This window comes from Carettochelys insculpta, chromosome 3 (genome assembly GCF_033958435.1).
Source record: "Carettochelys insculpta isolate YL-2023 chromosome 3, ASM3395843v1, whole genome shotgun sequence".
Taxonomy (NCBI): domain Eukaryota; kingdom Metazoa; phylum Chordata; order Testudines; family Carettochelyidae; genus Carettochelys; species Carettochelys insculpta.
In genome coordinates this window covers 50,979,420-51,002,998 of record NC_134139.1, presented here as the reverse complement: position 1 = coordinate 51,002,998, position 23,579 = coordinate 50,979,420, and the positions used below count along the sequence as shown (strand labels likewise).

Here is a 23,579-nt window from a genome sequence, read left to right as displayed (position 1 = left end):
CGAGCAGCATATGTTTCTATTGGTGCACATCCGCACAAAATTTATTCAGCCCAGGGGTGGAAAAAATTAGAGGGAACAGTGGTGGGAGGCGTGTGTTTGCAACCAGCTTCTACTGCACAGCAATTCTAACCTTTCTGGTGCAGCATTGTGTTACCAAAGAGTGCGTGTTCTATGTTGGTAAGAAAAATGGGAAAACATGACCTTCTGCTGGCTGATCTTTTATTTTTGGTAAGGTGAATTTAATGCTAGCAAGAGGTACCAGTCCGATACCTTGGAGACCTCTCTGCACCCCTAGAATGGAAGCAGAGCAGCAGAAGCAAGGAACTTGTATGCACACATTCAGTCCTTCCCCAGTCACATCCTTTCTGTCCCAGAGGGGTCCCCTGCCCAAGACAGTTCAGTCTCCATAGCCTATTTGCACCTCAGCTTTTGCTCAGTGTCTGTTGTAGTTATGATGATGATCACCGGCCACTGAGTTCACTCACATGGCCAGATTCTCAGCCTTGGTGGCTCATGGTTGCAATAGGCAGCAGGAGCATCTCCTAATCTTCAGAAGTCTTATCCTACCCTGTTATCAATGTAAGCCGTTGTGGAGCAGCAGCACCACCTTCCCTAACACCCATTTCCACGGCATGGCAGGGAACACAGCTTGCTTCATGGAAGAAGGGGCGGTGCTGGTCTTTCAAAGGAGATGAAAAAACCCAAAAGTAGTGACTGCACATACTCAAAAAACATCCAGTGACGCTTGAGGAATAGGGCTGCTTTGTAGGAGTTGGGGCCAAAGCCAACATGGCTAATTATGTATTGCCTAACAAAAACTGCTCCTATATTTTCAGCTGGATACAAGGCCTTCAGTTCCTGTCCTTAACTGTAGTATAGTGTTGCTAGAAGTGAGTAAACAGACACCACCTTCCATCCCAGAGACAGCTGCTTTTCCTAGATGGGTGAAGTTATCCATGTATATATCCCCAAGGAAATGCAGGCTGCTTCCCTAGACTAGCTAGATATCCAGGAACAGAGTTTAGCCTCCAGGTTGTAACAGTGGAAGCTCTGAATCCATCTGTCTGCAGGACGGTAAATCAAGTCATCACATCTTGCATTCTCTAGTCCCCTTCTTTTTGAGGGCAAGAGAAAGGGATTAATGCTGTAATTTGCCTGTTAACCCACATGCTTCATTCCATTAGCTTTGGCACCAGAACAATAAATGGGGCAGAAAAACTGTCTGGATTACAGCCCCTTTGATGAAGGGAGACCTGAAATATTTTACAGATATGCATCTATAGCCATGTGTTTGGATGGAAGGAACATGCAAGCTTTTCAACGTTTACGGCAAAGACAGCCTTTTAATTACTTCAGTTTAACAGAAAGAAGAACTCCAGTTAGCTCTCATTATACAAAGTGTCCACATGTCATTAAAACAGGGTTTACAAGTGTCATAACTCCCAGCAGCATAGTCAAAAACACAGGCAATCATCACAACTGAGCACCAAGGGAAAGGAGGAAAAAAACCCATGAAGGAATGGAAGAAAAAGAAAGGGTGAGGGTGGGGGAGGAAAAAAAAAAAAACATTCTTCTTTTCCAATCTAAATCAATTTTATTCTACAAAATGCTACTCAGTTAAAATTGTAAAAGCAAAACCGTTTTAATATGTTCTTTCTTTCATAGCAGCAAGCTTCCTCTAACAAGCTTTTTTGTTTTAGTGCAAACACTGTAGGCCTGTATTACAGTAAAATAACAAGAAAAGAAAAGACATCACCAGAGAGATTGCTTCAGAGCCAAGATTCTCCATGATCGCAAGAACTATACAAAGATCAAAATGAACAAAGGGTCCCAATTTGGCAGTCACCTTTAAGACCCTTTTCAATAGGAATTATTTCACCCCAAAGGAAAAAAAAATCAATGCTTAATTTTTTTTTTTTAAATGGGGGATATAATAGTGCCCCAAACATACATGGATCTTGATAGATTTCTGTAGTTCTTTGGGGCCTGATTCCAATTTCTCTCAGACAAATTTTACACCAGTGTAACTCCACTTATTCCCATTTCAGGGGAGTTACTCCTAATGCATACACATGTAAATGGAATCAGTATCAGGCTGTTTTCTTCAAGGATCTTAAAGTAGACTTCAGTTGACATTAGTAACTTACCGCTTTAATAAAGATGCACTATCCCTTATTGATGGTACTCTGAACTACACAGTATATCTAAATATATATACACAACATTTTATCCTCTCATTGAGCAAAAACAATCAGATACCTATTTTCTACACATTGTAAATATCAAGTAACCACAAACAATAAAGTGGACTAACCCTTAATCAGACGGTGCAAGGAGGGGAACAATTAAGTAGAAGAGGATTGGATTTTATTATTATCTTGTACTCTGAAATTTGCCCCCAGCCCCAGCTACTGTTCACAAAGGAGTGATAATGCATCTTTAGAAACACATATCTCTTTGTACATTTTATACAGACAAGACAAAATAAATCAGGGCTCTTCTTTTTTAACTAAAGAAAAAAGCATTATTAACCTGCAAAAAAAAAAAAAAAAAAAAAAAAATCAGACAAAACTGAAGTATTTTTAATGCTATCATTATCATGCCCAGGTCTGAAACAGAACTAGATGTAAACATGACAAATAAATAAGAAATAAATTGTTCCCTCCTTTCTTAAAATGTTTGACCTGGCCCTTCTTTTGCAGATGATCTTGTAATGGTCACCGTGGACATTATAATTGAAAAGATTTCCGAATTCCCCCTTAGAGTTAAAGAGAAACCAAAACAAAACAGGAACATGAGTTTGGAGGATGTTAAATTAATGGTGGGCAGATCTATTGGATCAGACACAAAATGTTTGCCTGCCAATAAATAATGAGATATTCAGCTTTTTTAGGACAAGGGCCAGGTGGATCATACATACATAAAGCAGCAAAATTCAGGGTTCAGATGAACTTAACAGATCACTTAAATAATATTTTTTAAAGGAAAAAAGAAAAACTATTGACCCCCAAAAGGTTGGTCCTAGGTCTATTCACCTCTCAGTTTGCTGACTTAGTCAGCCCTTTCAGCAAAGAGGAAGGAACAGATCTGGACCATGTCAAAACTGGAAGGAGTGGGAAATGGGGGTGAAATAAACAGGAGGAAAACCACTTGCAGTTTGAAAGAATGTTTCCCTTGATTTAGCTACTGCTGCTCCCCCAGTCCGGGAGTGATTTATTCTAAACGTGCTTAGGAGCTTTAGTGAGCTGGGACCAGATAATCAAGGACTGAGCCAAAGTCTGCTGAAGCCAGTGGAGAGATGCTCATAGGTTTTGTCTTTGGATCAGACAATACATCCTCAGGCCCAACCACTAGGACATTTGAAGACACTGCACATATAGGAATTACTATGACACAGGAGTGCATGGAGATTGCTCGTTGCAAAACAGTGGACCGGGCCACTTTCTGAAAGAGCATCAGTGAAACCAACATGGGTAAAAGACAAATCTTGAGCCAGAGCACAGCAGCAGACAGGTCCTGCTGTGTCTCATTTGCAATAGGGAAATTAAGGCTAAGGCCACAAGCCCTGAGATTCCTCCACTTGAGGAACACGCAAGCCCTGTGGCCTATCAGGAGGTTCTTAAGATGGGACTGCCTGAAGGGTTTCTGGGGTTTGGGGATGAGGCGGAACAAGAGGGTGGAGATGGCTGAAGAGTTTCTGGATTCTCCCCTGTGGTTACTTTAAATTTTTAAGAAACCGATGTTAAAGATGTGTATTGCCACAACTGACAAGCTGCTCAAGTTATTTTCAGAGACCAGAAAAGGGATACTCCACTTCGGACAGTGACACGCATACTGTTTCAGGGCTCAGCTCAGAAGTGCTCACTGAAAAAGCAAAACAAGGGGAACAGGAGGGAAGCAGGAAGGGAGGAGGCTGGGGCTCCTTTGGGTAACATCTCAATGAACTGGACCTAAAGAGGAGCTTGGTTGTCCCTTGGATGTATGCCCATGTCACAGAGATGAGTGTGGGGAAGAGGGGCGGTCTATGGTTTGGAAGAGAGACAGATACAAGCCAATACTCACAGACATCACAATCAACTGGTCTCATCTCGACACTGCAGATCACAGAACCTCATGCATCTGGTCCTGTAACAGACCCCTAATCTCTGGCTGACTTAGGAAGTATTCGAATCATGGTTTAAAGCATTCAAGTTACGCAGAGCTGACCGTTTACACTAGTTTATACCTGCAAATAACTTGTGCCCCATACTGCAGAGAAGGATAATTAAATTTGGGTACAAGTAACCCAAATTGATATCTGGGAGGTGGGGACAACTTGAAACATCTTACAGAAAGTAGTCCAGATGGACCAGGTATGAAAAAAGATCATCTCTAATTTCTGGGACTAGCTCTTGCTGGCCAGCCAAAGAAGGTTTTACAGGGAGGTGGAATCACACTCGAAAGACTTCTTTCAGAAGCATTCTACTTCTGCTATCCTGACTGCCCACAGTTATCTGGCCAGGTGTTCCACTCAAACAGATAACTGATGGAACTGTGAGCATCACCTTAAGTTACATTGTAAGAAGAGACTAGTCTGTTTTTCAAGATACCATGGAGTCACATTTGGTACCAAGGAGATTTCAGAAGAGCCTTTTCCTCATATGCTGCCAATTTTGTAAAGCTCAGACATCTGGGGAAACAGGTACCTACTCAGTACCTAATAGGAATGCTAACCATGTATTAGGAAGATCTTACAGAAGGTGAGTCAGGTCAACTGGCCTAGGGCAAAATTATACTTGTTTAGGAGTCATGACTGGTTAAATCATAGAATACTAGAACTGGATGAGACCTTGAAAGGTCATCAAGTCCAGTCCCCTGAACTCATGCAGGACCAAGCACCATCTAGATCACACCTGACAGGTGTTTCTCTAGCCTGCTTTTAAAAATCTCCAATGATGGAGATTCCACAACCTCCCGAGGCAATTTAGTTCAGCGATGGAACCAATCTGACAGTTAGGAAGCTTTTTCCTAATGTCCAACCTAAACCTCCCGTGTCTTATCTTCTGCGCTGCACATGTGAAAATGACAAAGGGGAGACATATTAACTACTGATCTCAGGTTTGTGATTTAGATTAGCCCAAATAAGTTGTCTGCTAAACTGAGGGGGTGAGGAAGACAAGAAGCCACAGTTCATCCTGAAGTAAGAAAAAAAAAACAAAAAAAAACACTTTGTAGCTTAAAAAAAACTTATTAAAAACAGAATCTTCCCAGGTAACTTACTGAAAAATGGTTTTAATCATTTACCTTTATGTCTATTAATTAGGTAAGGACAATGAAAATAATTGGTTTTGGTCTATAGTCAGTTATAGGTCTCTGTCACTAGCATAAGTAGGGGATGTTCAAATAATAAAGAAAATATATTCAATGAATTTCAGTTTCATGACCAATTCAATAAAATCTCTCTCTTCCTGGCAAGTTTTGTAAATGTTTGGATTTAGTTTGGTTTTAAACAAAACCTAATTCAGGCAGTATTCCTTAAAACCTGATCAGGCAACTGAGGAACAATGAGGGTCTGAAAGAATCCATGATTGCTACATAGAAGACCAATCCTGTGAGGAGCTGAGCATCACCCAAAGGAGACAGTAGAATCTGAGGGCACTCAGCATCTCAGAGAACTGAGCCCTAAAATATCACACTGTATCAAAGATTCCTCATAGTCCCATCTAACTCAGAATTTATCCCAATTTTGACAAAACCCCAAAAGATTACGTCCCATGGGTTAGATATACTTATACAGCCTCTTCAGTGGGGTTGGACTAATGGAAACACAGCTTGAACACTCTGAAATGAGCTGTGACTTACTACATCCATGCACACCGTGTTGGGGAAAAAACCTACAGTGCACCTGAGCACGGTATTTAAGTGCCACCGACTTCAGTAGGAGTTGGACTTGGCTCCAGAGGTGTTGTGGTGAAATGTCACTATTTTCAGTAGTGGGCATTAATTTTCAAAGGCCGTGCCCACTGCATACACTCTGGACTGTCAGCTGAGACTCTGAGATGACAGAGGACGCACTATTAGGGCCAGAGACCTCTCAGTACCAGAATTAAAAATACCCAAATCCAACCAGTAGCAAAATACAACAGGGGCAAGAATCAAGGTGCAAAGATATGACAAGAAAAGACGACAGAGATGCAAACTGCCTTATTGCATGGGTGCCAAGAGACCATCCAGGCAGCTCCAGCCTTTTGTTCTTAGCACCTCTCTTTCCTGGATGCACTGAATGAGACTGCCTCTTCAGCGATACGTTCTGTAAATATGGGCTGAGAGGGGAGGGTTGCCCATGGAGTGCAGTCGACATCCACAGCACATAGAGGAGGAGGAGGAGGATGCATTGCTCCCAGGGTGGTAGACAGCCGAGGAAACGAAAGGTCTGGCATCAGATTTGACAAAGGCTAATAGCAGGAGCAATGCTGCCAAAGACCCCAGCTAGTGGATATGGACTCTGAGCTCCTACCAGCTCCAGGGGAACTGCTCTGTACCCCACTATGAGGCATATTCCTAACCTGGCTTTTGCAGCACTGGGGGGCCCATCTCACACCCTACAATGCCTCCAAACAAGCCTTCCCCTCACTGACTGAGCCTCCTACGCTGTCTGGTCAGGGCATCCTTGTCAGTCAGCTCAGGGGCTATTGACTTACACTCTTTACCCCAGGACCAAGCAACAGCCAGGATTTCCCACAACCCCTCCTGACATCATCATCAGTTAACAAAGATCACAAGCTTTTAGAGTGGAGCTAGACTGAATGAAATGTCGTGGTATGAACAACAGAAAGAGAGACAGAGCAAAATCAACCAGGCTGAACTAAGCGCAGAGAGTAACTCATCAGATCAGTTCACAAAGGAAAGTCGGGGGACTAGTGATTTTTGGCAGCTTGACTCCAGTCCTGGCAAAGGGTGTTTCCAAAGTCCATTAAACACTTGAAGAGGTTTCCATAGGCAGCTCCTCCAGAGGGGAGATTCCCCTCCCCAGATGGACTGGGCATGTCATTTCCTCCCGCCTCATTTCTGCTTCCATGGAGTTTACGTTTGTTCTTGTTCTTCCTGCTCCAGGAGGTGCCCAGAGCTGCAGCATTTCCCCTCTTCTTGCTCTTACTGCCCTTGTGCTTGAGCGCCCTTATACCTGTCTTTAACCCTGTGAAGGAGGTTCCCTCCCCCACAGTGCTGGGTGGGGATTTAACACACCGGTAAATGGGGCACGCTGGGGAGAAGGGGTTACAAGGCCAACAGGGTTGGAGAGTTCAAGGAATCGGAGGACTGGTCACCACTGCTGCTGCTTCTTCGGTGAGCTTTGGAGCAGGACTCAGAAGGGGAGAGAGAAGACTCCTGATCCAGCACGCTGGGGTAAGTGAAGACCAGGTTGGAGGTGCCGGGGGTGATGGCAGGCGTCGAGGTCACCACAATGGGAGTGTTGAGTGGCTCCTCCCCATAAAACCCCCCTGCAATGCTGATGGGCTTAATGACTGATCTCTGAGCTTTGTCGAGGCCCAAAGAGGAGGATGGGATCTCTTCCTCTACCGGCTCCTGCTTCACCACCACTGCACCACCTGCTCCAGTCCGCACCGTCTGGAGGCTGTGGGAAGGGGGGGTGCGACGCTCCTCGGGGCTGATTTTGCACACAGGGCCATGAGCCACCAGCATGAACTCCAGCTTATCCTTCTCTTTGCGGAGTTCAGCAATCTCCTTCTGCAGCACCGATTTCTCCTCCTCCAGCTCCTCTGTTTCCTACAGACCAAGGAGAAATACATAAATAGGACAGCCCACACCTGGGGAGAGAGCGGTGGGCAAAGTCGGAGCCTTATCAGAACATGCTAAGCACAGAGAGACACTGAGCAGACATCCCTGCAGGACTCTTAGAGGCTTTCCATGAGCAGTAAGCAACACAGCAAGCCATTGGGATATACCACTTAGGCAATTCCAAACAGACTTTTTCAGAGCCAAACAATGTACCGTGGGACCTGAGACAATTGACACGCTCCACTGAGTGAGGACCAGCAATGAAGGAGTACTAGGGGACCATACAAAGAGTGATGAACGGTGTCCAGGATGCAGCAGTACAAGTTATGGACAACAGAGAACGGTGCCTCTATTCCATTCTTAGGGCGGCCCTTCCTCCCCCTGTAACGCCAGTGTCTGGGGCCAGTCGGCCATTGTGTGTTATGGGAAAGTTACTGCTGCTTCACCTGATTCATTTCAAACACTTAAACTGCCTTCGGAGTTCAGCCACTAGACAGGGCTTCTATTCGTCGTTCCCAGCTCCTCTCCAGCCAGCTTCCCCCCTTTGACATTATCCAAGCTATGTAGGCACCCAGGTCCCTGTGAAAGGAAGATTCTGGCTCCGAATCACTGCAGTTGGCAACTAGGTTCTGGAGCAGAGCATTTGAACTGTTGCTCTTCACATGAAAACCAAAATATCTTAGGTACTTGTATAGTCCCCATTACAACTATATCTAAGCATCTCACCATCTTTAATGTATTCATCCTCATAAACAGAGCTGTCATTCCCTTTTAACAGATAGCTTCTCTGTGCCTCAATGACTTGGCCAAGGTCACAGAGGACGTCTGTAGTTAAGCAGGGGGAACTGAGCCAAGCTGTCTCCCATGTTAGTGCCTTAACCACTGGGAAATCCTGCCTTTCTAGGGGACTTGTAGAAAGAGACTTCTGGAACATACTGGGCGTTCCACTAGCAGAAATGTCTTTGGTTTGACCTAGTCAATTACTGCAGTGCAAATTAACACAAACAAATCATATCATGTAAAGAGAAAATCTATACTGACAATCAAGCACTGAGAAGAGGCTGAACTTGAAGGGTGTGACAGGGAAATGACTATACATGCTTATAATTTGGGCAAACAACAAGAGAGCTGCATAGGTAGCATATGAGTGCAAGTGAAATACCTCCCATAGGTTGTCCCTAGACTTTCAAACCAAAATATTAATCCTCATAGAACATAACTCTACCATATAAGCTAAAGGAGAGTCTCCACTAGCTGGCAGCAGTAGGAAGCAGTTATCCTCAGTGAACCAGCCACTGAAAAGGAGCGTGGCACATACTTTGCAGTATATTTATGTCACCCACTAACAGGAAGGGGAGACATGGTTTAAGAGGACCTAAGGGATGTATAATTAGGAGGGGAGAGATGCGTGTTGAGTACATACCGCCTGGAGTTTCTCTGTTAGCTCTCGACGCCTGTTACGACACTTGGCAGCTGCCAGCTTGTTCCTCTCTCTCCGGATCCTTCGTTTCTCCTCTTCCTCAGGTGACAGCTGCCGGCCCATGCCAAAAACAAAAACAAACCAGAACAAGAGCTGAGCATATCCTTCCTTGCACACAGCAAAAAGGGCCTGATTCTGCAAGGGTCTGAACACTCATCTCCCACGCTGGAGACCAATGGAAGAGGAAGGTGCTCAGCATCTCTCCCAGGACTGACTCTATAATGCAGGGCTCCGGTCAAAGCAGAGGGCCGTAACAAGGCTGTGCAAGGGTCGTTATGTTAAGCAAAGCCAGAGCAAGATGTTCTGTGTCTCTTTCGTGAAACAAAATGTTTGCTCCTTTCCACACAAGCACAGTCTTTAACCTAAAGGTCAGGGACCAGATCCTCAGTGGGTGCAAATCAACGTAGCTCTACTTAAGTCTATGGAGTTGTGCTAATTTACACCAGCAGAGGATGTCTGACCCCAGATTTCTAAGCACTAGCCAAGATAACACACTGCACTTCCTGTATCTGCAGGCAACCATCCAGCAACATAAAAGGAACCAGAGGGTGGATTACGTTCTCACTGGTGTAAATCTTGAGTAACTCCACAGAAGCTCCTGGAGCGACGTTGTAAAACCAGAGGGATCAAGAGTACCAGACCACCAGCAGCATCCAGTCAAGTCAGGCTCAAAATATCTCGGTTTTGGGACAGCATTTGCAAAATCTCACAGAAACAGAAATGCTTTCATTGTTATAGATCCCAGGCCATCTCTTCAGCAGATATAAATGAGCATGCTGAATGAGGCACATGCCGCTCCCCTGATTCAGGCCAGCTGACTATCAGGCCCGCCGACTATCAGGCCCGCCATTTTTCAAGTCCACCACAAAGCAGATTTTGGTTTGGATTTTATCACTCCTGTGCAGTGCTCACAACTAGAACATAAGTCACACAGAGAAATCCTGGGCCAGATCCTCAGCCGGTGTGCACTGACAAAGCTCACGCTAGCAGCCTGCAGGCTTGCTCTACAGCTGTAAACCAGTACGAATCAGACCCAGTGACTCGAACCAAAACTGAAACTGACTCATCTGGCGGTAACGTCAAGTTGATCAAGTGCATAAAAAGTAAACTGCCAACAAATAACAGAAGTGTTTTTTTTTTTTAATTAAACACTTTTCAGTTTTAAAACCTTCAGGGCTGTGAATAATGCAGTGAACAAGCTCGTCTCCGCTTTCAATATCTGTTCTTTTTATGACTTTTCTTCTCCTCCATCTTCATTCTGGGTTTTTATTTATTTATATATTTTACAGCAATCATTCCCATTCCAGGAAGTTAATTTTAAACTGCAAGTGCTCCCCCACTCTCCCCAATCCCATTGGGCTTCTAGCTCTTTTGTTAACTTTATACATTTCTATTAGTCTTATTTCAGTTGTGCACATTTACAAAGTGTTCATGTGTGTGTGTGCATACAACATGCAGTATACATAGTTTGTATGGTCCCTGATCAGCAGAGCTCTAAAGCACATGCCCAAATTCTCAGCTGATCTGGAGCTAAAGGATGGGAGTTTCAAAAGCCGCAATGGGAGGGGTATAGGACCACAACAGCCATTGAAATGTGTTTCAGACCAAATTTTTTCACAGTAACTTCAATTCTGTTTAATGATCTGACTCAGGCTGCCACTTTCACAAATTCCATGGATGACCAAGAAAGGTGGTAGCTCAGGCTGTAATCTGGCACAGAACACTGTACGTGTGTAACTTTAGCTGAGGCATAAAATTAGAAACAGTCCTTGGTGTTTTTAAAGGAATCCAGCTCTTCATCATTCATAACCCGGTTTCCTTCTGTACTAATTCCATGTGAATATGCTAATACAGGCTAAACCTCTCTAATCCATCACCCTCCGGACCTAGCTGGTGCTGGATGAGAGAATTTGACAGGCCACAGGAGGTCAATATTGCCTATCAGCATTATCAACACTTCCACTGCTTACTAGGCTCTGAGACATTTAGGGGTAAATTACAGCTGAAAAACAGCACAAAACACGGAGAGCCAGGACTAACGGCTGTGAACAAACTTTATGGGACTGTGGGAAACTTGGCCACATTCATGGTAAGTAGCCATCTGGCTAAGTAAAATCACGCCATATTATGAATGTTGTTCCGGATTAGAGAGGTTCATCCTGTAGATGGGTTTGCACTTGCAGAAACTTTCACCAAAACAGCCTATTTTCAGCAATATTTTAGAATTGTCTCAGAAAATGAACTCTGAATTTGATTCATGACATGCACACACACCCTCTTGAACGCTGATGTTAGGAGTCCCATTCAGCCCATCAGCTACTGAACCCTGCATCTGTATAATCAGCACAGCTTGAATCTGAAGGACCTACAGTGGTCACAAACCAGACACAGGCCAGGAATTACTGGCAGACATTCTTCAGGCATGAAAGTCAAATAATCAAATTGGAAGATACAAGGATGTCTTCACAGCCAATTTGTGAATGCAGAGGCAACATCTGCAACACAAATTATTTGTTGATAATTATTCTTCTCGTCCTAGCTCCAGCTTTCCTCTGCTTTAGGGAACAGAGCATTGGACCCAATGAAAGTCAGGGCAATTCACCCTAATGCAGGGACCCCCCCCCCCCCCCCGCGACCTATGTCCTGATTTCCTCCTACTGGAGGAGGACGCTCTTTTTTTTCCCCCAGCAACCATATGCTCTTAAAAATAGAGCTTAATAATGGAACGGTGTAAGGCTTCTGCACTAAGGGGATTTTCATGCATTACCACCAAAGTTAACCCCTTGCCTGCCTTGAAGAGCTCAAAAAAAAAAATTAAAATAAAATAAAAAAAAACAGACAGGCTAAAATAATCAAAGTGAAAATCAAATGGATGATGTGGAAGTAAAAACAGAACTCACTGTTTTATTCAAAATTGACCTTGTGCAATACCCATATTCAACCGCTGGCCAGGCATAACATCCCATTGCACTTCTCTGCAAAGGTCTAAACAACTGCAACTTCAGAGAGAGATCCAGATTAGCTTCTTCAGAAGTAAATTTTGCACCAATGGAAGGCACTGATTTGACAGCTCTGGAGGCTGAAGTCTGCTACCACCACACATAGTGAGGTATAGTGTGGACAATGGAAGTCTAAGCTTGCCCATATTAGCCATGTTAATGTCCCTTTGAGCAGCAAAGCCAGGGACAAAACAAGCTTGGTTTACAAGATCATTCATTTCTTGCTGAGCCTGCCACCCAGGGACTGGATGTTGTTGGGTTCGCGATGTGGACACCTACCTACTAGGAAACTGACTTAGATCCACAGCCGCCCCCTATACATACGGCTCTTTTTAATAAGCATATGTTTGCGCAGTAAAAGCCTCCCACAGCGGAGTTTGGTTAGTTTCACATTTGTGCCAACACTCAGCACTGGAATGGGAGTGGGGCCAGTTAGTTGGAGAGCACACTGGAAGAGGAAGGAACTGGCCCAGAGGAGAAGAGAGGCTAAGGCTCTCCACCCAGGTCAGAACTCCCCATCCAATCCTCTGGCATTTTTTTTTTTTTTTTTAAAGCAGATTGTGTAAAACGCAGCTGCTCAGAAGCTTTCACTGTTTGAGGCTGTCGCCAAATAAACTCAAACTGAAACCCAGTTTAGACTACAAAGTTTCACCTGGTTTTGATGTGAAGCCACATATTGACCCAGGCCTGCTAAGTATGAAGGAACTTGGCTGAATTACAACTTGTAATGATGGCTCAGCAATAAAATTACCTCCTTTGTATGATATCCTGAGGGACCTGAGAGGCCTTTATAAAGTAAAGGTCATCCCTGTACAGCAGGGTGCAAAGGTGTGTGATCAGAGCATGCTGTGCTTTGGAAAGCTGGAACTGACTGAACAGTTGTTAAGGGTCACTCTAGCCAGTAGTCCTAGGACTGAAAGAGTAGAAATGTGACCAAAACCCACTTATCACACACACAGAGGATATTAAACAGAGTTCAGGCATGCCTGAGAATCTGGCCCAAGATGTGAATTCACCTACCACCAAAATGAAGCCACCACTGAAGAGGAAACCTGGCAGATATTTAACAGAGCACCACATATGAAATTGAGGACTGGAAGTTCAGAATATGTTTCCCAACTGACAAAGGCAAGGAGGGGGCAATTTCAGAGAGACAAAAATCATTAGCCAAAGAGAATTTTATCAGCTCTACAGGGATGCAAACTTTTTTTATTCTTGCAGAAGGTGCCATGGGATCCATGAAAAGCCACCACTTGTGAGCTCCCTGGTTTTCAGTAAGCACTCAAAAGAAAGCCCCTCCAGCAACACAGCACCAACCTGGGACGGGTATCAATCAGTTTCAGACAAGAACACCACCTCCCAAATCACCAGCCCACAACATGCAGCATCTAAGGGATGTCTTGCAGTTGCCCATCCAAACATCAACCATACCCACTTAGCTTGCAAGCGGTGACAAGGCATTCTATCCATCATGGTTACCTGCTCATCTCTTCTCCTCCTGCCCACCGTGGTCCCAATAGTTTTAATAACACCGGGTCGTGGTAGGGATGTGTGTCCACCAACTGAAGACAGGCTGGGCAGAGGATGGCTGTAAGGATGGGAGCGAGAGTAGGGACTCGACATGGAGGTGATCACAGTGGGCTGGACCATCCACTGCAGATCTTGACTGGTTGTTATGGCGTTAATGGTGGGGATAAAAGCACTGCCTGATCCTGGCATATCTATCCGGAATTTCTAGGAGGAGACAAAAAAAAAAAAAAAAAGACAGGGGTGGGAGAGAAATCAGTACATGCGCAATATTCAGGTCTAAACAGAAACAAGATGGCAGATTAGGAAAACGTAAGTCGGTACCAGAAACAGGAGGGAAACACCTGAAGCAGATGGCCTCGGTGACCCATTGACAGACACGTGACATGGAGAGCTGCGTCCTTCCACAAACAGACAACCTGGTGTGGCAACTGGCAGAACAGGCTTCGGCATCTGGCAGTCACACATACGCCATTTCATTTGCATGCAGAATAGCCTGTGTCTGCGCTCATTCCTGAGACGTGGCCGGGCTGGAGAGCACCCGCAGAGAGAGTACACGCCCCATGCACCTTCTGGTACTGGAACAAAAACTGAAAGCCTCACAGAAGGAGCCTATCATGTTGAAGGATCCATGCTGTAACCTGTGAAGTGAAGGCCCTGCTTCCTTGTCACAAGGATCATTTGCATCTTTTGATGCCCCTCTGCTTTGGTGCAGTTTTGTTTTACTTCAATCCAGAAAGTGACTTGCTGCCAAGCGATCTCTTCTCCTCTACCCCTGCATCCACGCAGTGCAATTCCTTCCCTCTCTCCCCCAATCTCACTCCTGCCAAACCGTCCCCACTCTTTCCTATAATACACTTCCCCTTCCTGCAGCAAAGAGTGTTGTATACAGCACCCACTCCACGCTGCAAGTCACGGCCAAATCTGAAAGGGGAATTGAGGCATTTATAGAAAAATACTTCTCCATTAATCCAAAGAAAAGGAAGAGAAACTTCAGCAAAAACACCAGTACAGCGTACAATTCAGTGGAACCTTTTAACGGGGACTCTGTTCTACCCTTACAACACCGAGCTTTGGCCACATGTTATGGCTTTATGGATGGAAGGTTTGTACATCCAACTGCAGTGGTAACAGAACGAGACATCACAACAATTCAGGCTTCCTACATTACATGCAACTATGCTCATCCCAAACTGGTTTTAGGCTATATTGTGAAAAGTCCAGCTCTGGAATGGTTATGTGCATGTATATGTGTTTTAAATATAGCCTATATGCATTATGTTTCAGAACTCAGATGAAACAAGTGCCTTGCCACTCAGCATTGGCTAGACAAAACTAAGCAGCAGTAAAACCAAGGCAGTAGGTCATGATCTCCTCTTCATAATACTTGTACACCTGATTTCAGCGAGACTTAAATAAATCCATCACTAAACGTCTAGGGAGAGCTCCTTTCAGGAGACACTCAAAGGTTAGAGGAGGTTTTAAAGACATGCTTTGCACCAACATTCTGAGCTCTGAATACTGAAGTGACAAAAAAGGTTTGAAGACCAGAGGTGATAACTATCCATTAACAACAGTTTGTGGCCCTTGAGATGATCCTTTGCAAATGCAAATCCTTGGGTCAATAAAATTACATCATAGAAGTTTTTAAAAAAAAAAAAAAGGAAGGATGAGAAATCACCAGCATTATGACCCCCAGTTTAGCAGACTAATTAAGCATTAAGGATAATCTTGAAGTTAAGTGTTTAAGTGCTCTCCTAAATCAAAGCCTATCGAAATACTTTTCTAAATTTTTCAGGGACCAGAAATCTAGCCATTAGACTCTGTCTGTCATGTTGACCAAACTTCCCAGCAACTTCAATGCAACCTTAATTGGACCCCCAAAAAATCCATTTAGATCACAGAAATATTCCAACTTAAAGCAGAGAGCCCCAAACTAAGGGGGGAGTTAGGAGAAGAAATGAGTGAACCAGTTAAGGGGAGGAATTTAAGAACAAACTTGTCTCCAGATACCAGCCCTTTAGCAAAAGTTGCACCAGAACCTTGGGTCCTGAATCCAACAAAGACTGAATGTACTCAAAAACCTCACAAGAAAGGCCATTTTCCTAAGATTTCCTGACTTATGTGGTAGGTCCAAGAGGCATAAAGCAGCTGCAGACTTCTGGACTGCTTCTTCATCACTCTTACGAAGGAGTCTACTGAAAATTGCTACAGCTCCCACGCCTCTCCTAGTTTCCAACAAAGGCAAGCTACCTTTGTAGAACAGGACAGGGCAGGACAGCTTCATAGCTCAACATTACACAGTGTAATTAATGCAGGAATGGGATGGAGGCAAAATTATAAGGGAGGCAGCATGAGCAAGATGAGCAGTTAAAGGGTAGTCAGAAGATCTGGGCTCCTCTTCAAGCTTTGCTACTTACTTCCTGCCTGAGCTTTGCCTTTCTTGCTACTGCTCCCTCTCTCTTTGACATGGGAAAAGGTGATTCTTAGCATCTTCACTTGGACGTTGTTAGGCCACATGAACTAAGGACTGTAGATGTGCAGAATTACCATTCAGGAGAGCTTACTGCAAATCCCATGGTAATGATCCTTGCAGGGCAAACATCCTGACCTTCAATGCCTCATAATCAGGGAGGTGTTCACATCTGACATGTCATGTAAATTATCAGCCACCAAATTACCTGGATGAAGGGTCAGATGCAAACTTCCCCCAAGCCATTAAGAGTTGGAAATCAGGCTGTCCGTTAATGAAAAAGTCACTGCCCTCAGATTTACCATCAGGTCTCACATTTGATCCAAGTTGTTGCTATCGTACGAATCCAGTTCTTCTCAATGCACCTGTTCCTGGCACAGATAACAGTACCAAACACAACCAGCTCAGAGGGCTGGTAGCAGGATAAAGGCATCTTTACAGGTTACAGCAGGGCTGGGTCTTGCAGATCGAGCTTTAAGTACATCCCTGGATTGTGCTAAAGCCTTGCCATCCACCTGTAAACCCAGGGTACTAGCCTTTGTATCCAGACTAAATTGTCAGTGATAGGCTTAGGGGTAGAAGGAAACGTTTTTAGTTTCTGCTGTGACATGGGTCCTTCTTTTCACTAGCCTCCTTCCTAACCCTTTAAAATGGCTTCAGGAAATTACTGCTGAGGTAGGCAACTCTGAAAGGTGTCAATAAAAATCCCCCGTTATTATTCTCCTTTCGCCATCTAACTAAATTACAGGATGTGTCACTATCATAAGACCGTCTTGAAAGAGGCTCCGCTCTGACTAACATTGGGTCTGTAAATGGAACGCACAATTACCTATGGCACGTAAACGTGGCCATTTCTATGTTCTGCTCCTTGCTTGGAGGGCCACAGCTCCCACTGTGGTCACTCTCTCCTTCCCATCTAATCAATCCACCTGCATCACAGATCAGACACTGCACGGACATTCATTTTCTCTTACAGAAATGCTAGTGGGCACTAAGTCCTTTTCCATGGACTGCCACAGTGGTTACCAGGGAGGCTCTCAACACGCTTACAGTACTACTCCATTGTGATACCGTAGTTTTTAGCAACAGGCTCTCACCCCTCCACCTCCTTGTGAAGTCCACTGGCTGCCAATCTCTCCATATTGAAAATTAAAGGTATTTCCCCTCACCTAGCAGACAGCACAATCTTGCCCTTATCTGTACCTCAGCTCATTCCCCTTATTCCTTCTACTGTTCTTGCCAGGTGTATTTCTCCTTTCCCTACAGTCAGCGTTGCACCTTCCATCATGCTGTGTCCCGTTCCTGAAAATGTGCCCCTCAACCTCATCCACCAAGTCCCAGTCGTGTCGTCCGCCTCCACCATCCCCTTCCCTCCAGTTCCTTCAAATTCCACTTCCTAGCATCCTGCTTTCATCTCAACAGCTGTAAACCCCACACCCATCCTCTCCTGACTGGTTATCTTACATTTTATGGAGACTGCAAGTCCTGGGGTGTCTAGGTTCCAAAAGTGTCCTGGAGATTCATGGCATTGTGTATGATGTTTAGCAATAGTAAAATGGGAATACTGCACACTTCATATCCCTGCACCCTGCTCTGGAACCTATAATCACTGCCATACTGCAGAGCCATTGCCCCAGAACTGCCCTGAATTACCTGCAGGTCAAGATACCACTGCATCTCTGCATTCTTTGGTGAAAGACAAACCTTCCCTTAGCTTCCCTGCTGCTTTACAACAAAAGGGCTGATATCTGTTCCTATTATTATCTAAAACATGGGACTAGGTAATGGCCTCCTATGCTCCAGTTCCCAGAGACATTCCGAAGATAACGAAAGCAATCTTGCTACAAATTACAGAAGACAAGCCAGATCAGTGGGTCACCAAGGCCTGTATCTATACACCAGCAACAGCACGGTATTTCAGGCTGATGGGACTACACTTTCCCTTCCTCACCTTAATGGGGAGTTTCAGCGCTGTTCCAAGTGAGCCCCTGTTGCTCATGAACCCAGGAAAGGTTCATCCCCTGTAACCCAAATGATTCTGTGACAAATTAACAGCCTAATATTGCAAGATTTTTCTCCTGTAAGTAGTTTCTTTGCAGCTCTGGGACAGCAGTGGGACAATATGTAGGAGGCAATCTTCCATTCTGAAAGAGCAAATATATTACCCTCATTAAATTCCATGTTCACCACATGGCAAGTTCGTTATTAGGAATAGAATATTTTATATAACATTTAAAAAGTCACAGCGCTGGCTGCACACTAAGGATAGAACAGTTACAAGGCATCAAAGTTTTGGCTCAGAAAGACTATTTGAAACATGTGACTGATGCAACCCTTCTTGCTTCTGAAGAAGAAAGATTCAAAAAACTTTGCCAGTTATATATTTTATGTGGCAATAAAACTGTGGATTTCCACAGTACAAAATCAGTGGAACAGACCAATTTCTAGGACAGCGGTGAGGCTCCTCTTTGATCCTACTCTACAAAATCTGCAAGGATTTAGGTGAAAGATGACACACAAAGGCCCTGAGAAATCTCCTAGATTGTAAAAGGAAACACATATTCTTCTCAAACCAGTGTCCTGATCTAAGACCTATTAAAACAGTAAACTAAGAAACTGTATTTATGGCACCCATATCAAACTCTCTCTCTCTCTCTCTCTCTCTCTCTCTCTCTCATGGTTTGAAAGAAAAGTAACAAAAGGGGCTGAAAATAAACCCAAATCATTTCAGATTTATTAACTCACACACTCAACAGAGCCACTCAGTCTGTCATAGTTTCTTCAAGATTCGCTTGATCTACTGCATACCTTTAATTTGAAGCACACAAAACACAAACAAAAACATCCAAGCAATCCAAGCATGTCCAATTTTTCACCCTCCTCTCCTGTTCTCTCCCCCGCCCCTGTCCCCACCTTTTCTTCCTCCTGCCCACATTTACCAAAAATGAGTGAATAATCTGATTCTAAACTGCAGTCCCTGGGAGCATTTCTACTGGGATTTTCCTACAGAGGGCACCAACGAGGTATATTGGAGTGAGCTGGGAAACTTTGAACCATTTCTGGTAAAAGACTTTGATGTGAGGAATGTCACAGGCTGGTACTGTTGGCAAAGTTTAACATAGGGTGATTTTTAAAAACTGATCTTATGACTTCTTTATATGTCCCCCACTCTGCCAGTTAATTTGCACAAATTATGCAAGAAATAATAAAGGGAGGGAAGGAGATGAAGCAACTCTGGTGAGAAAAAAAAAAAGGAGGGAGAAAAAACAGAAAGAGAAGGCCAGCTGATGTAAACAAGTTATGAAATAACCTAGGTTTGTGTAACTAGCCTGATTGCGTAATGCTTTCCACAGAAGCCATGGATTTTTGTTTGTGCAGGCACATAAGTCTTTCTGGGGTGTTTCCTAGGAAAACTAAAAGGAAAAAAGGTGCAATTAAAAAAAAAGAGTGACCAGCCTTTTAGGTTCACATAGTCACGCAACTTCAACAGGAAATATCTTCCATTCTTCTCGTTCCAATATTATTCAAGACCAGAAGCTTACAACAAGAAAAGTTATTTCAAAAATGTAACTGGATCCCATGAGCTCTGTAAGTGCTTGCCTTCTGTGGGTCAAGAGACCAGAAAACTGATCAACAGTAAATACCAACAAGCAGCAATCAGCTAGCTGAGGAATGTCTGAATACCAGAAGAAAGCAAAAATATCACTCCCCAGGTAGGTAGAAACCCTGGCTGATAGAAAAACACATTCCATCCGCACAGACAGACACTATTAAAGGGGCGGGCACTCTTCTGAAATTCTTTCAACACCTTCCAAATCAAATAAAGTTTTCTTAAAAAGAGATTCACTGTATATTTTAACTCCCTTGCAGTAAAGGACCTGCACAAGACTGATTATCACTGGACCTATCAAAGTAATAGCACGTATATATCAAGGAAGTAATGCTGGTTTTGGTTCAGCTCCCAAAACAGCTTGTCTACTTGGTAGAAAATGGTGGGGGAGGGAACAGCTAACTAAAACAAGACAGGAGAAAGTTCCACTGATATTTTTGTGTTATTATTTTTAAGTAAGTTACCATGCGGATGTGGAGGCAGGAAAGGCAGCTGTAAACTATGGCTGCTGAAAAGTACCAAATAACAAAGTAAAATTTCCATAGTGTAGCATACTATTATTAATTGTGAAATTGATGTGCATATTGCACCAGGTTATGAATTAGCCAACACCGGCTTTCTGCTTAGCCAATGTTTCTATCCACTCATACACAGGTATAAAGAGTAAGATTTAGACAAAACAAACAAACAAAAGCCCACTTTCTTTCAGGGTTTTGGTTTCTTTTTTTTTTTTGAACTCTAAGAAAGGAATAAGGACTTCAGCGAGGTAGATGAAAAGCCCCAAATAGGACTATGACTCAAAGACCTTTAATTTTCTTGTCAATGTTTCATTTAATCAAAAGACTAGGAGCTACCTACAGGAACTGGAGCTGGATACTGACCACAAACCAGGAGTTGTCTGAGCAGAAAATAAAGTTGTCTTTTCCAGGAGAGTTTGTGGACCAGCCCCCGCCCTCGGAGCAGACCCACCCTAGTCTGAAAACTATTGACCTACTTAGAAATTCACCTCTTATCTACAGGCTTTGGGAGCAATTTGAAGGCAGTCTGGTGAGATTAAGGTGTGATACCCTTGTGTAAAGATTAAGAACCCGCTTCTGTACCTTTTACTCACGCAAGCAGCCCAGGGATGTCAGAATCATATTCTTTCCTATCATCTTGTCTCCTCCCATCAAGATTCTGAAATGTCACCGATAACGTGGCATTTTGATTTTGAAATACAAGTGTAAATAGTAGGAACTAGCGCCATTTCATTTGAATTGAATGTTTGGTTGAATTCCTACAGAGCTGGCAGTATTTCAGGTTGCATTGCATTCCCTTCACCTTCCAAGGACAAATAAAATTCAGGGGGATTGTGACTTTCAAGTCTGCAGTGCCTCTTTGATCATACAGCCTGCAGGTACCTTGAGTTACCACAGGAGATAATTATAGGAAACAGCACTATTTTAGTGAAAGGCAGAGTAAGAGTTGATATTTTTGGCACTGTGAAACATTTCATATAAAGAGAAGTAACGCAAATTCTTTGCATACACTCAAGATGCACATAAGGTGCAGAGCAGCAGTCACACACTATATACACAACATACTGCGTGTATTTATATAGAAACACATACACGTTTCCATACAGAGAGACAAATTAAAATCAGTTTAATACACTCTCCTTTTCTGTAATTACTCCCCCTAGGAAATCCACCAGGAAAACACACACACACACACACAGCCTCCAATCCCCAAACTGGCACAAAATGAAAGTGCAAGAGTTAGAGCCTGCCTCCCTCCTCCCTCTTCTTTCAGCCCATAGGTTAACTCCAGCAGAGGATAGCAGAACCCACGGTGAGTGACTGACCCAGCAATGGTCACGGCAGCAGCAGGATGCATGTTTTCACCACACAGCCTTAGCAGCAACCGGGTCGCTTTGCAGAGACGGTAATTTCAAGAAGTAGAAAGCAGCATGTAAACACACACGCGCTACACACTTAGCTGCACTACCGATTGAGCGCTGCTTTTCTCTTCTTCCCGGGCGTTCTGTAATTTCCATAGATTAGACTCCGCATTGATTAATTACACTCACACAAAACCGCCCAAACTCTTGCAAAGACAGAAGTTGTTCCCCCCCACACTTTGAAGGCGTGGACTCGGGAGTGCCGAAGGATAGGCAGCACCTATTATTCCCTAATCTCCAGCGAGGCAGAGCTCTGATAAAGGCGCTCAGAAAGTGGACTGGGTGTGGCAAGTGAACTTTACTATTTGGCTAAGCAGATTTTTTTTTTTTTTGCAAAGTCGATTACAGGAAAACGGCCCGCAAAAAGCACAATGAGAGACCCTGGCTGTTACCCAGGGCGAGATGTTACACACACCCACACCACACTGTTATTTTTGATCCTGTCTGATGAAAAACCGAGTTGCAAAGTAAAACTTGGGGCGTGCTAAGTGGAAGGCAGGTCCTTGGCTCCCCCATCACAGGGGGCTCGGCTGTGAGCTGAAAGAAAGACGCCCTGAAAGAGGGAAAAAGAAGCTTGAGTGGGTCAGTCGCAGGGCCAGATGCCTATGACCACCCCTACCTGTTGTGCTGTGCCGCTGGAGTAAGTCTCTGGATGGCCTGGAGAACCGCTGCTGCCCCTGGAGGAGGTATCAAAGTTCCCGGGATAGTCCTGGAACATGATCCGGGGTAGGAGCCGGAGAGAAACACGATGTTCCTTCCCTGGCAGGCACACGCTCGTTTCCTCCGCTTCTCTGGCCTGAGTTTTATTTTCTGCTGTCTAACTGCACTCCGTCAGGGTTTGTGGTTTTTAAATAAAGACTTAAAAATAAAGCCCTTTCCTCAACTTTTTCCTCTACTCAAGGCTGGCGGGGGAAAAAAAGTCTTTCCCACAGTACAGACCAGCCCCTCTTTCTACCCCCAGAGGTCTGCGGGGCACTCGGAAAGCAAACAAGTGGATTGAAGATTTGCCGCAAAAAGCGCAGCGAGTTGACTCCTTTTTAAAAAAGTCCTATCTCGAAAGCTTACATTGGCTCTGCAGCAGAGTGGCGGGGACAGCCCTACGCACACCACGCGCTCAAAGCGGGTGCCTCTAGCCCCTCTCTTCAAACTTCCTGTCAGTATCGCTGGGTTCACGGCTGCCCTGGCTCTGTAGTCCTCAGTCCAGAGGCTCTTTGCCTCCTAGTGAATTAAGTTCTCGATAAAAGTGCCAGATCCCTGCTCGGGGCGGCCCGGGTGACGCGGTGCAGGCTATCGGCCTCTCGTATTTAAAACTCTCTTAATTATTGATCTGCACTTGTTACCTGTCCGTCCCTGCTCGCGCGGGAGTCCCTTCTCCCCCCTGGCCGCCTGCCCCCCTCTTTCTCTCTGCCTGAGTCTCTCTCTACTATCTTGTTCTCTGAGCTCCTTTACTCTCCCTGGATGAGTCAGTGCAATGGCATTAGTTCAACTCCACACTCTTATTATCCATCCCCTCCTCTGAGCGCTGTACCATGTGGAGTCACACACGTCAAACTCCCAGCTCGCCAAACCCCACCTCGCCGGGGGAGGCTCCCACCTGGCGAGGGGAGGGGGAATCTCAGCCCGCCCATTCGAGCCGAGTTGGCCAACCCCGGCCCGCCGCCCCCACGCCAATCTCGGAGCCCGGCCGGGAGAGACGGCACCATCGCCTGCGCGGGGGGGGCGGCAGCCCGGGCCCCAACGCCCTGGTTATGTTACGGGCTGAGCCCACCCGTTCC

General features: G+C 44.6%; 1 protein-coding gene across 2 annotated transcripts; it reads right to left on the bottom strand.

Annotated features, from left to right (window-relative positions):
- Positions 1-1,320: 1,320 nt before the first annotated feature.
- On the bottom strand, positions 1,321-23,192 carry FOSL2 (FOS like 2, AP-1 transcription factor subunit). 2 transcript variants are annotated; one of them, XM_074989816.1, is made up of 4 exons: positions 22,424-23,192; positions 13,735-13,989; positions 9,200-9,307; positions 1,321-7,764 (listed from the first exon to the last, which is right to left on the bottom strand). In XM_074989816.1, the coding sequence occupies exons 1-4, from the start codon at positions 22,520-22,522 to the stop codon at positions 7,255-7,257; spliced, it is 972 nt and encodes a 323-aa protein (XP_074845917.1). In that variant the 5' UTR covers positions 22,523-23,192; the 3' UTR covers positions 1,321-7,254. The 2 variants fall into 2 exon arrangements, with proteins under 2 accessions (XP_074845917.1, XP_074845918.1); XM_074989817.1 differs by lacking the exon at positions 22,424-23,192 and adding an exon at positions 21,709-21,854.
- Between the last annotated feature and the right edge of the window lie 387 nt (positions 23,193-23,579).

Bases quoted from the DNA above. Each gene is read 5' to 3' on its own strand.
- FOSL2 (XM_074989816.1), bottom strand. From the start codon at position 22,522: ATGTTCCAGGACTATCCCGGGAACTTTGATACCTCCTCCAGGGGCAGC. The intron at 13,990-22,423 runs GTAGGGGTGGTC...GTCTCCTCCTAG, and splicing joins CCAGCGGCACAGCACAACAG to AAATTCCGGATAGATATGCC. The intron at 7,765-9,199 runs GTATGTACTCAA...CTTGGTCTGTAG, and splicing joins TAACAGAGAAACTCCAGGCG to GAAACAGAGGAGCTGGAGGA.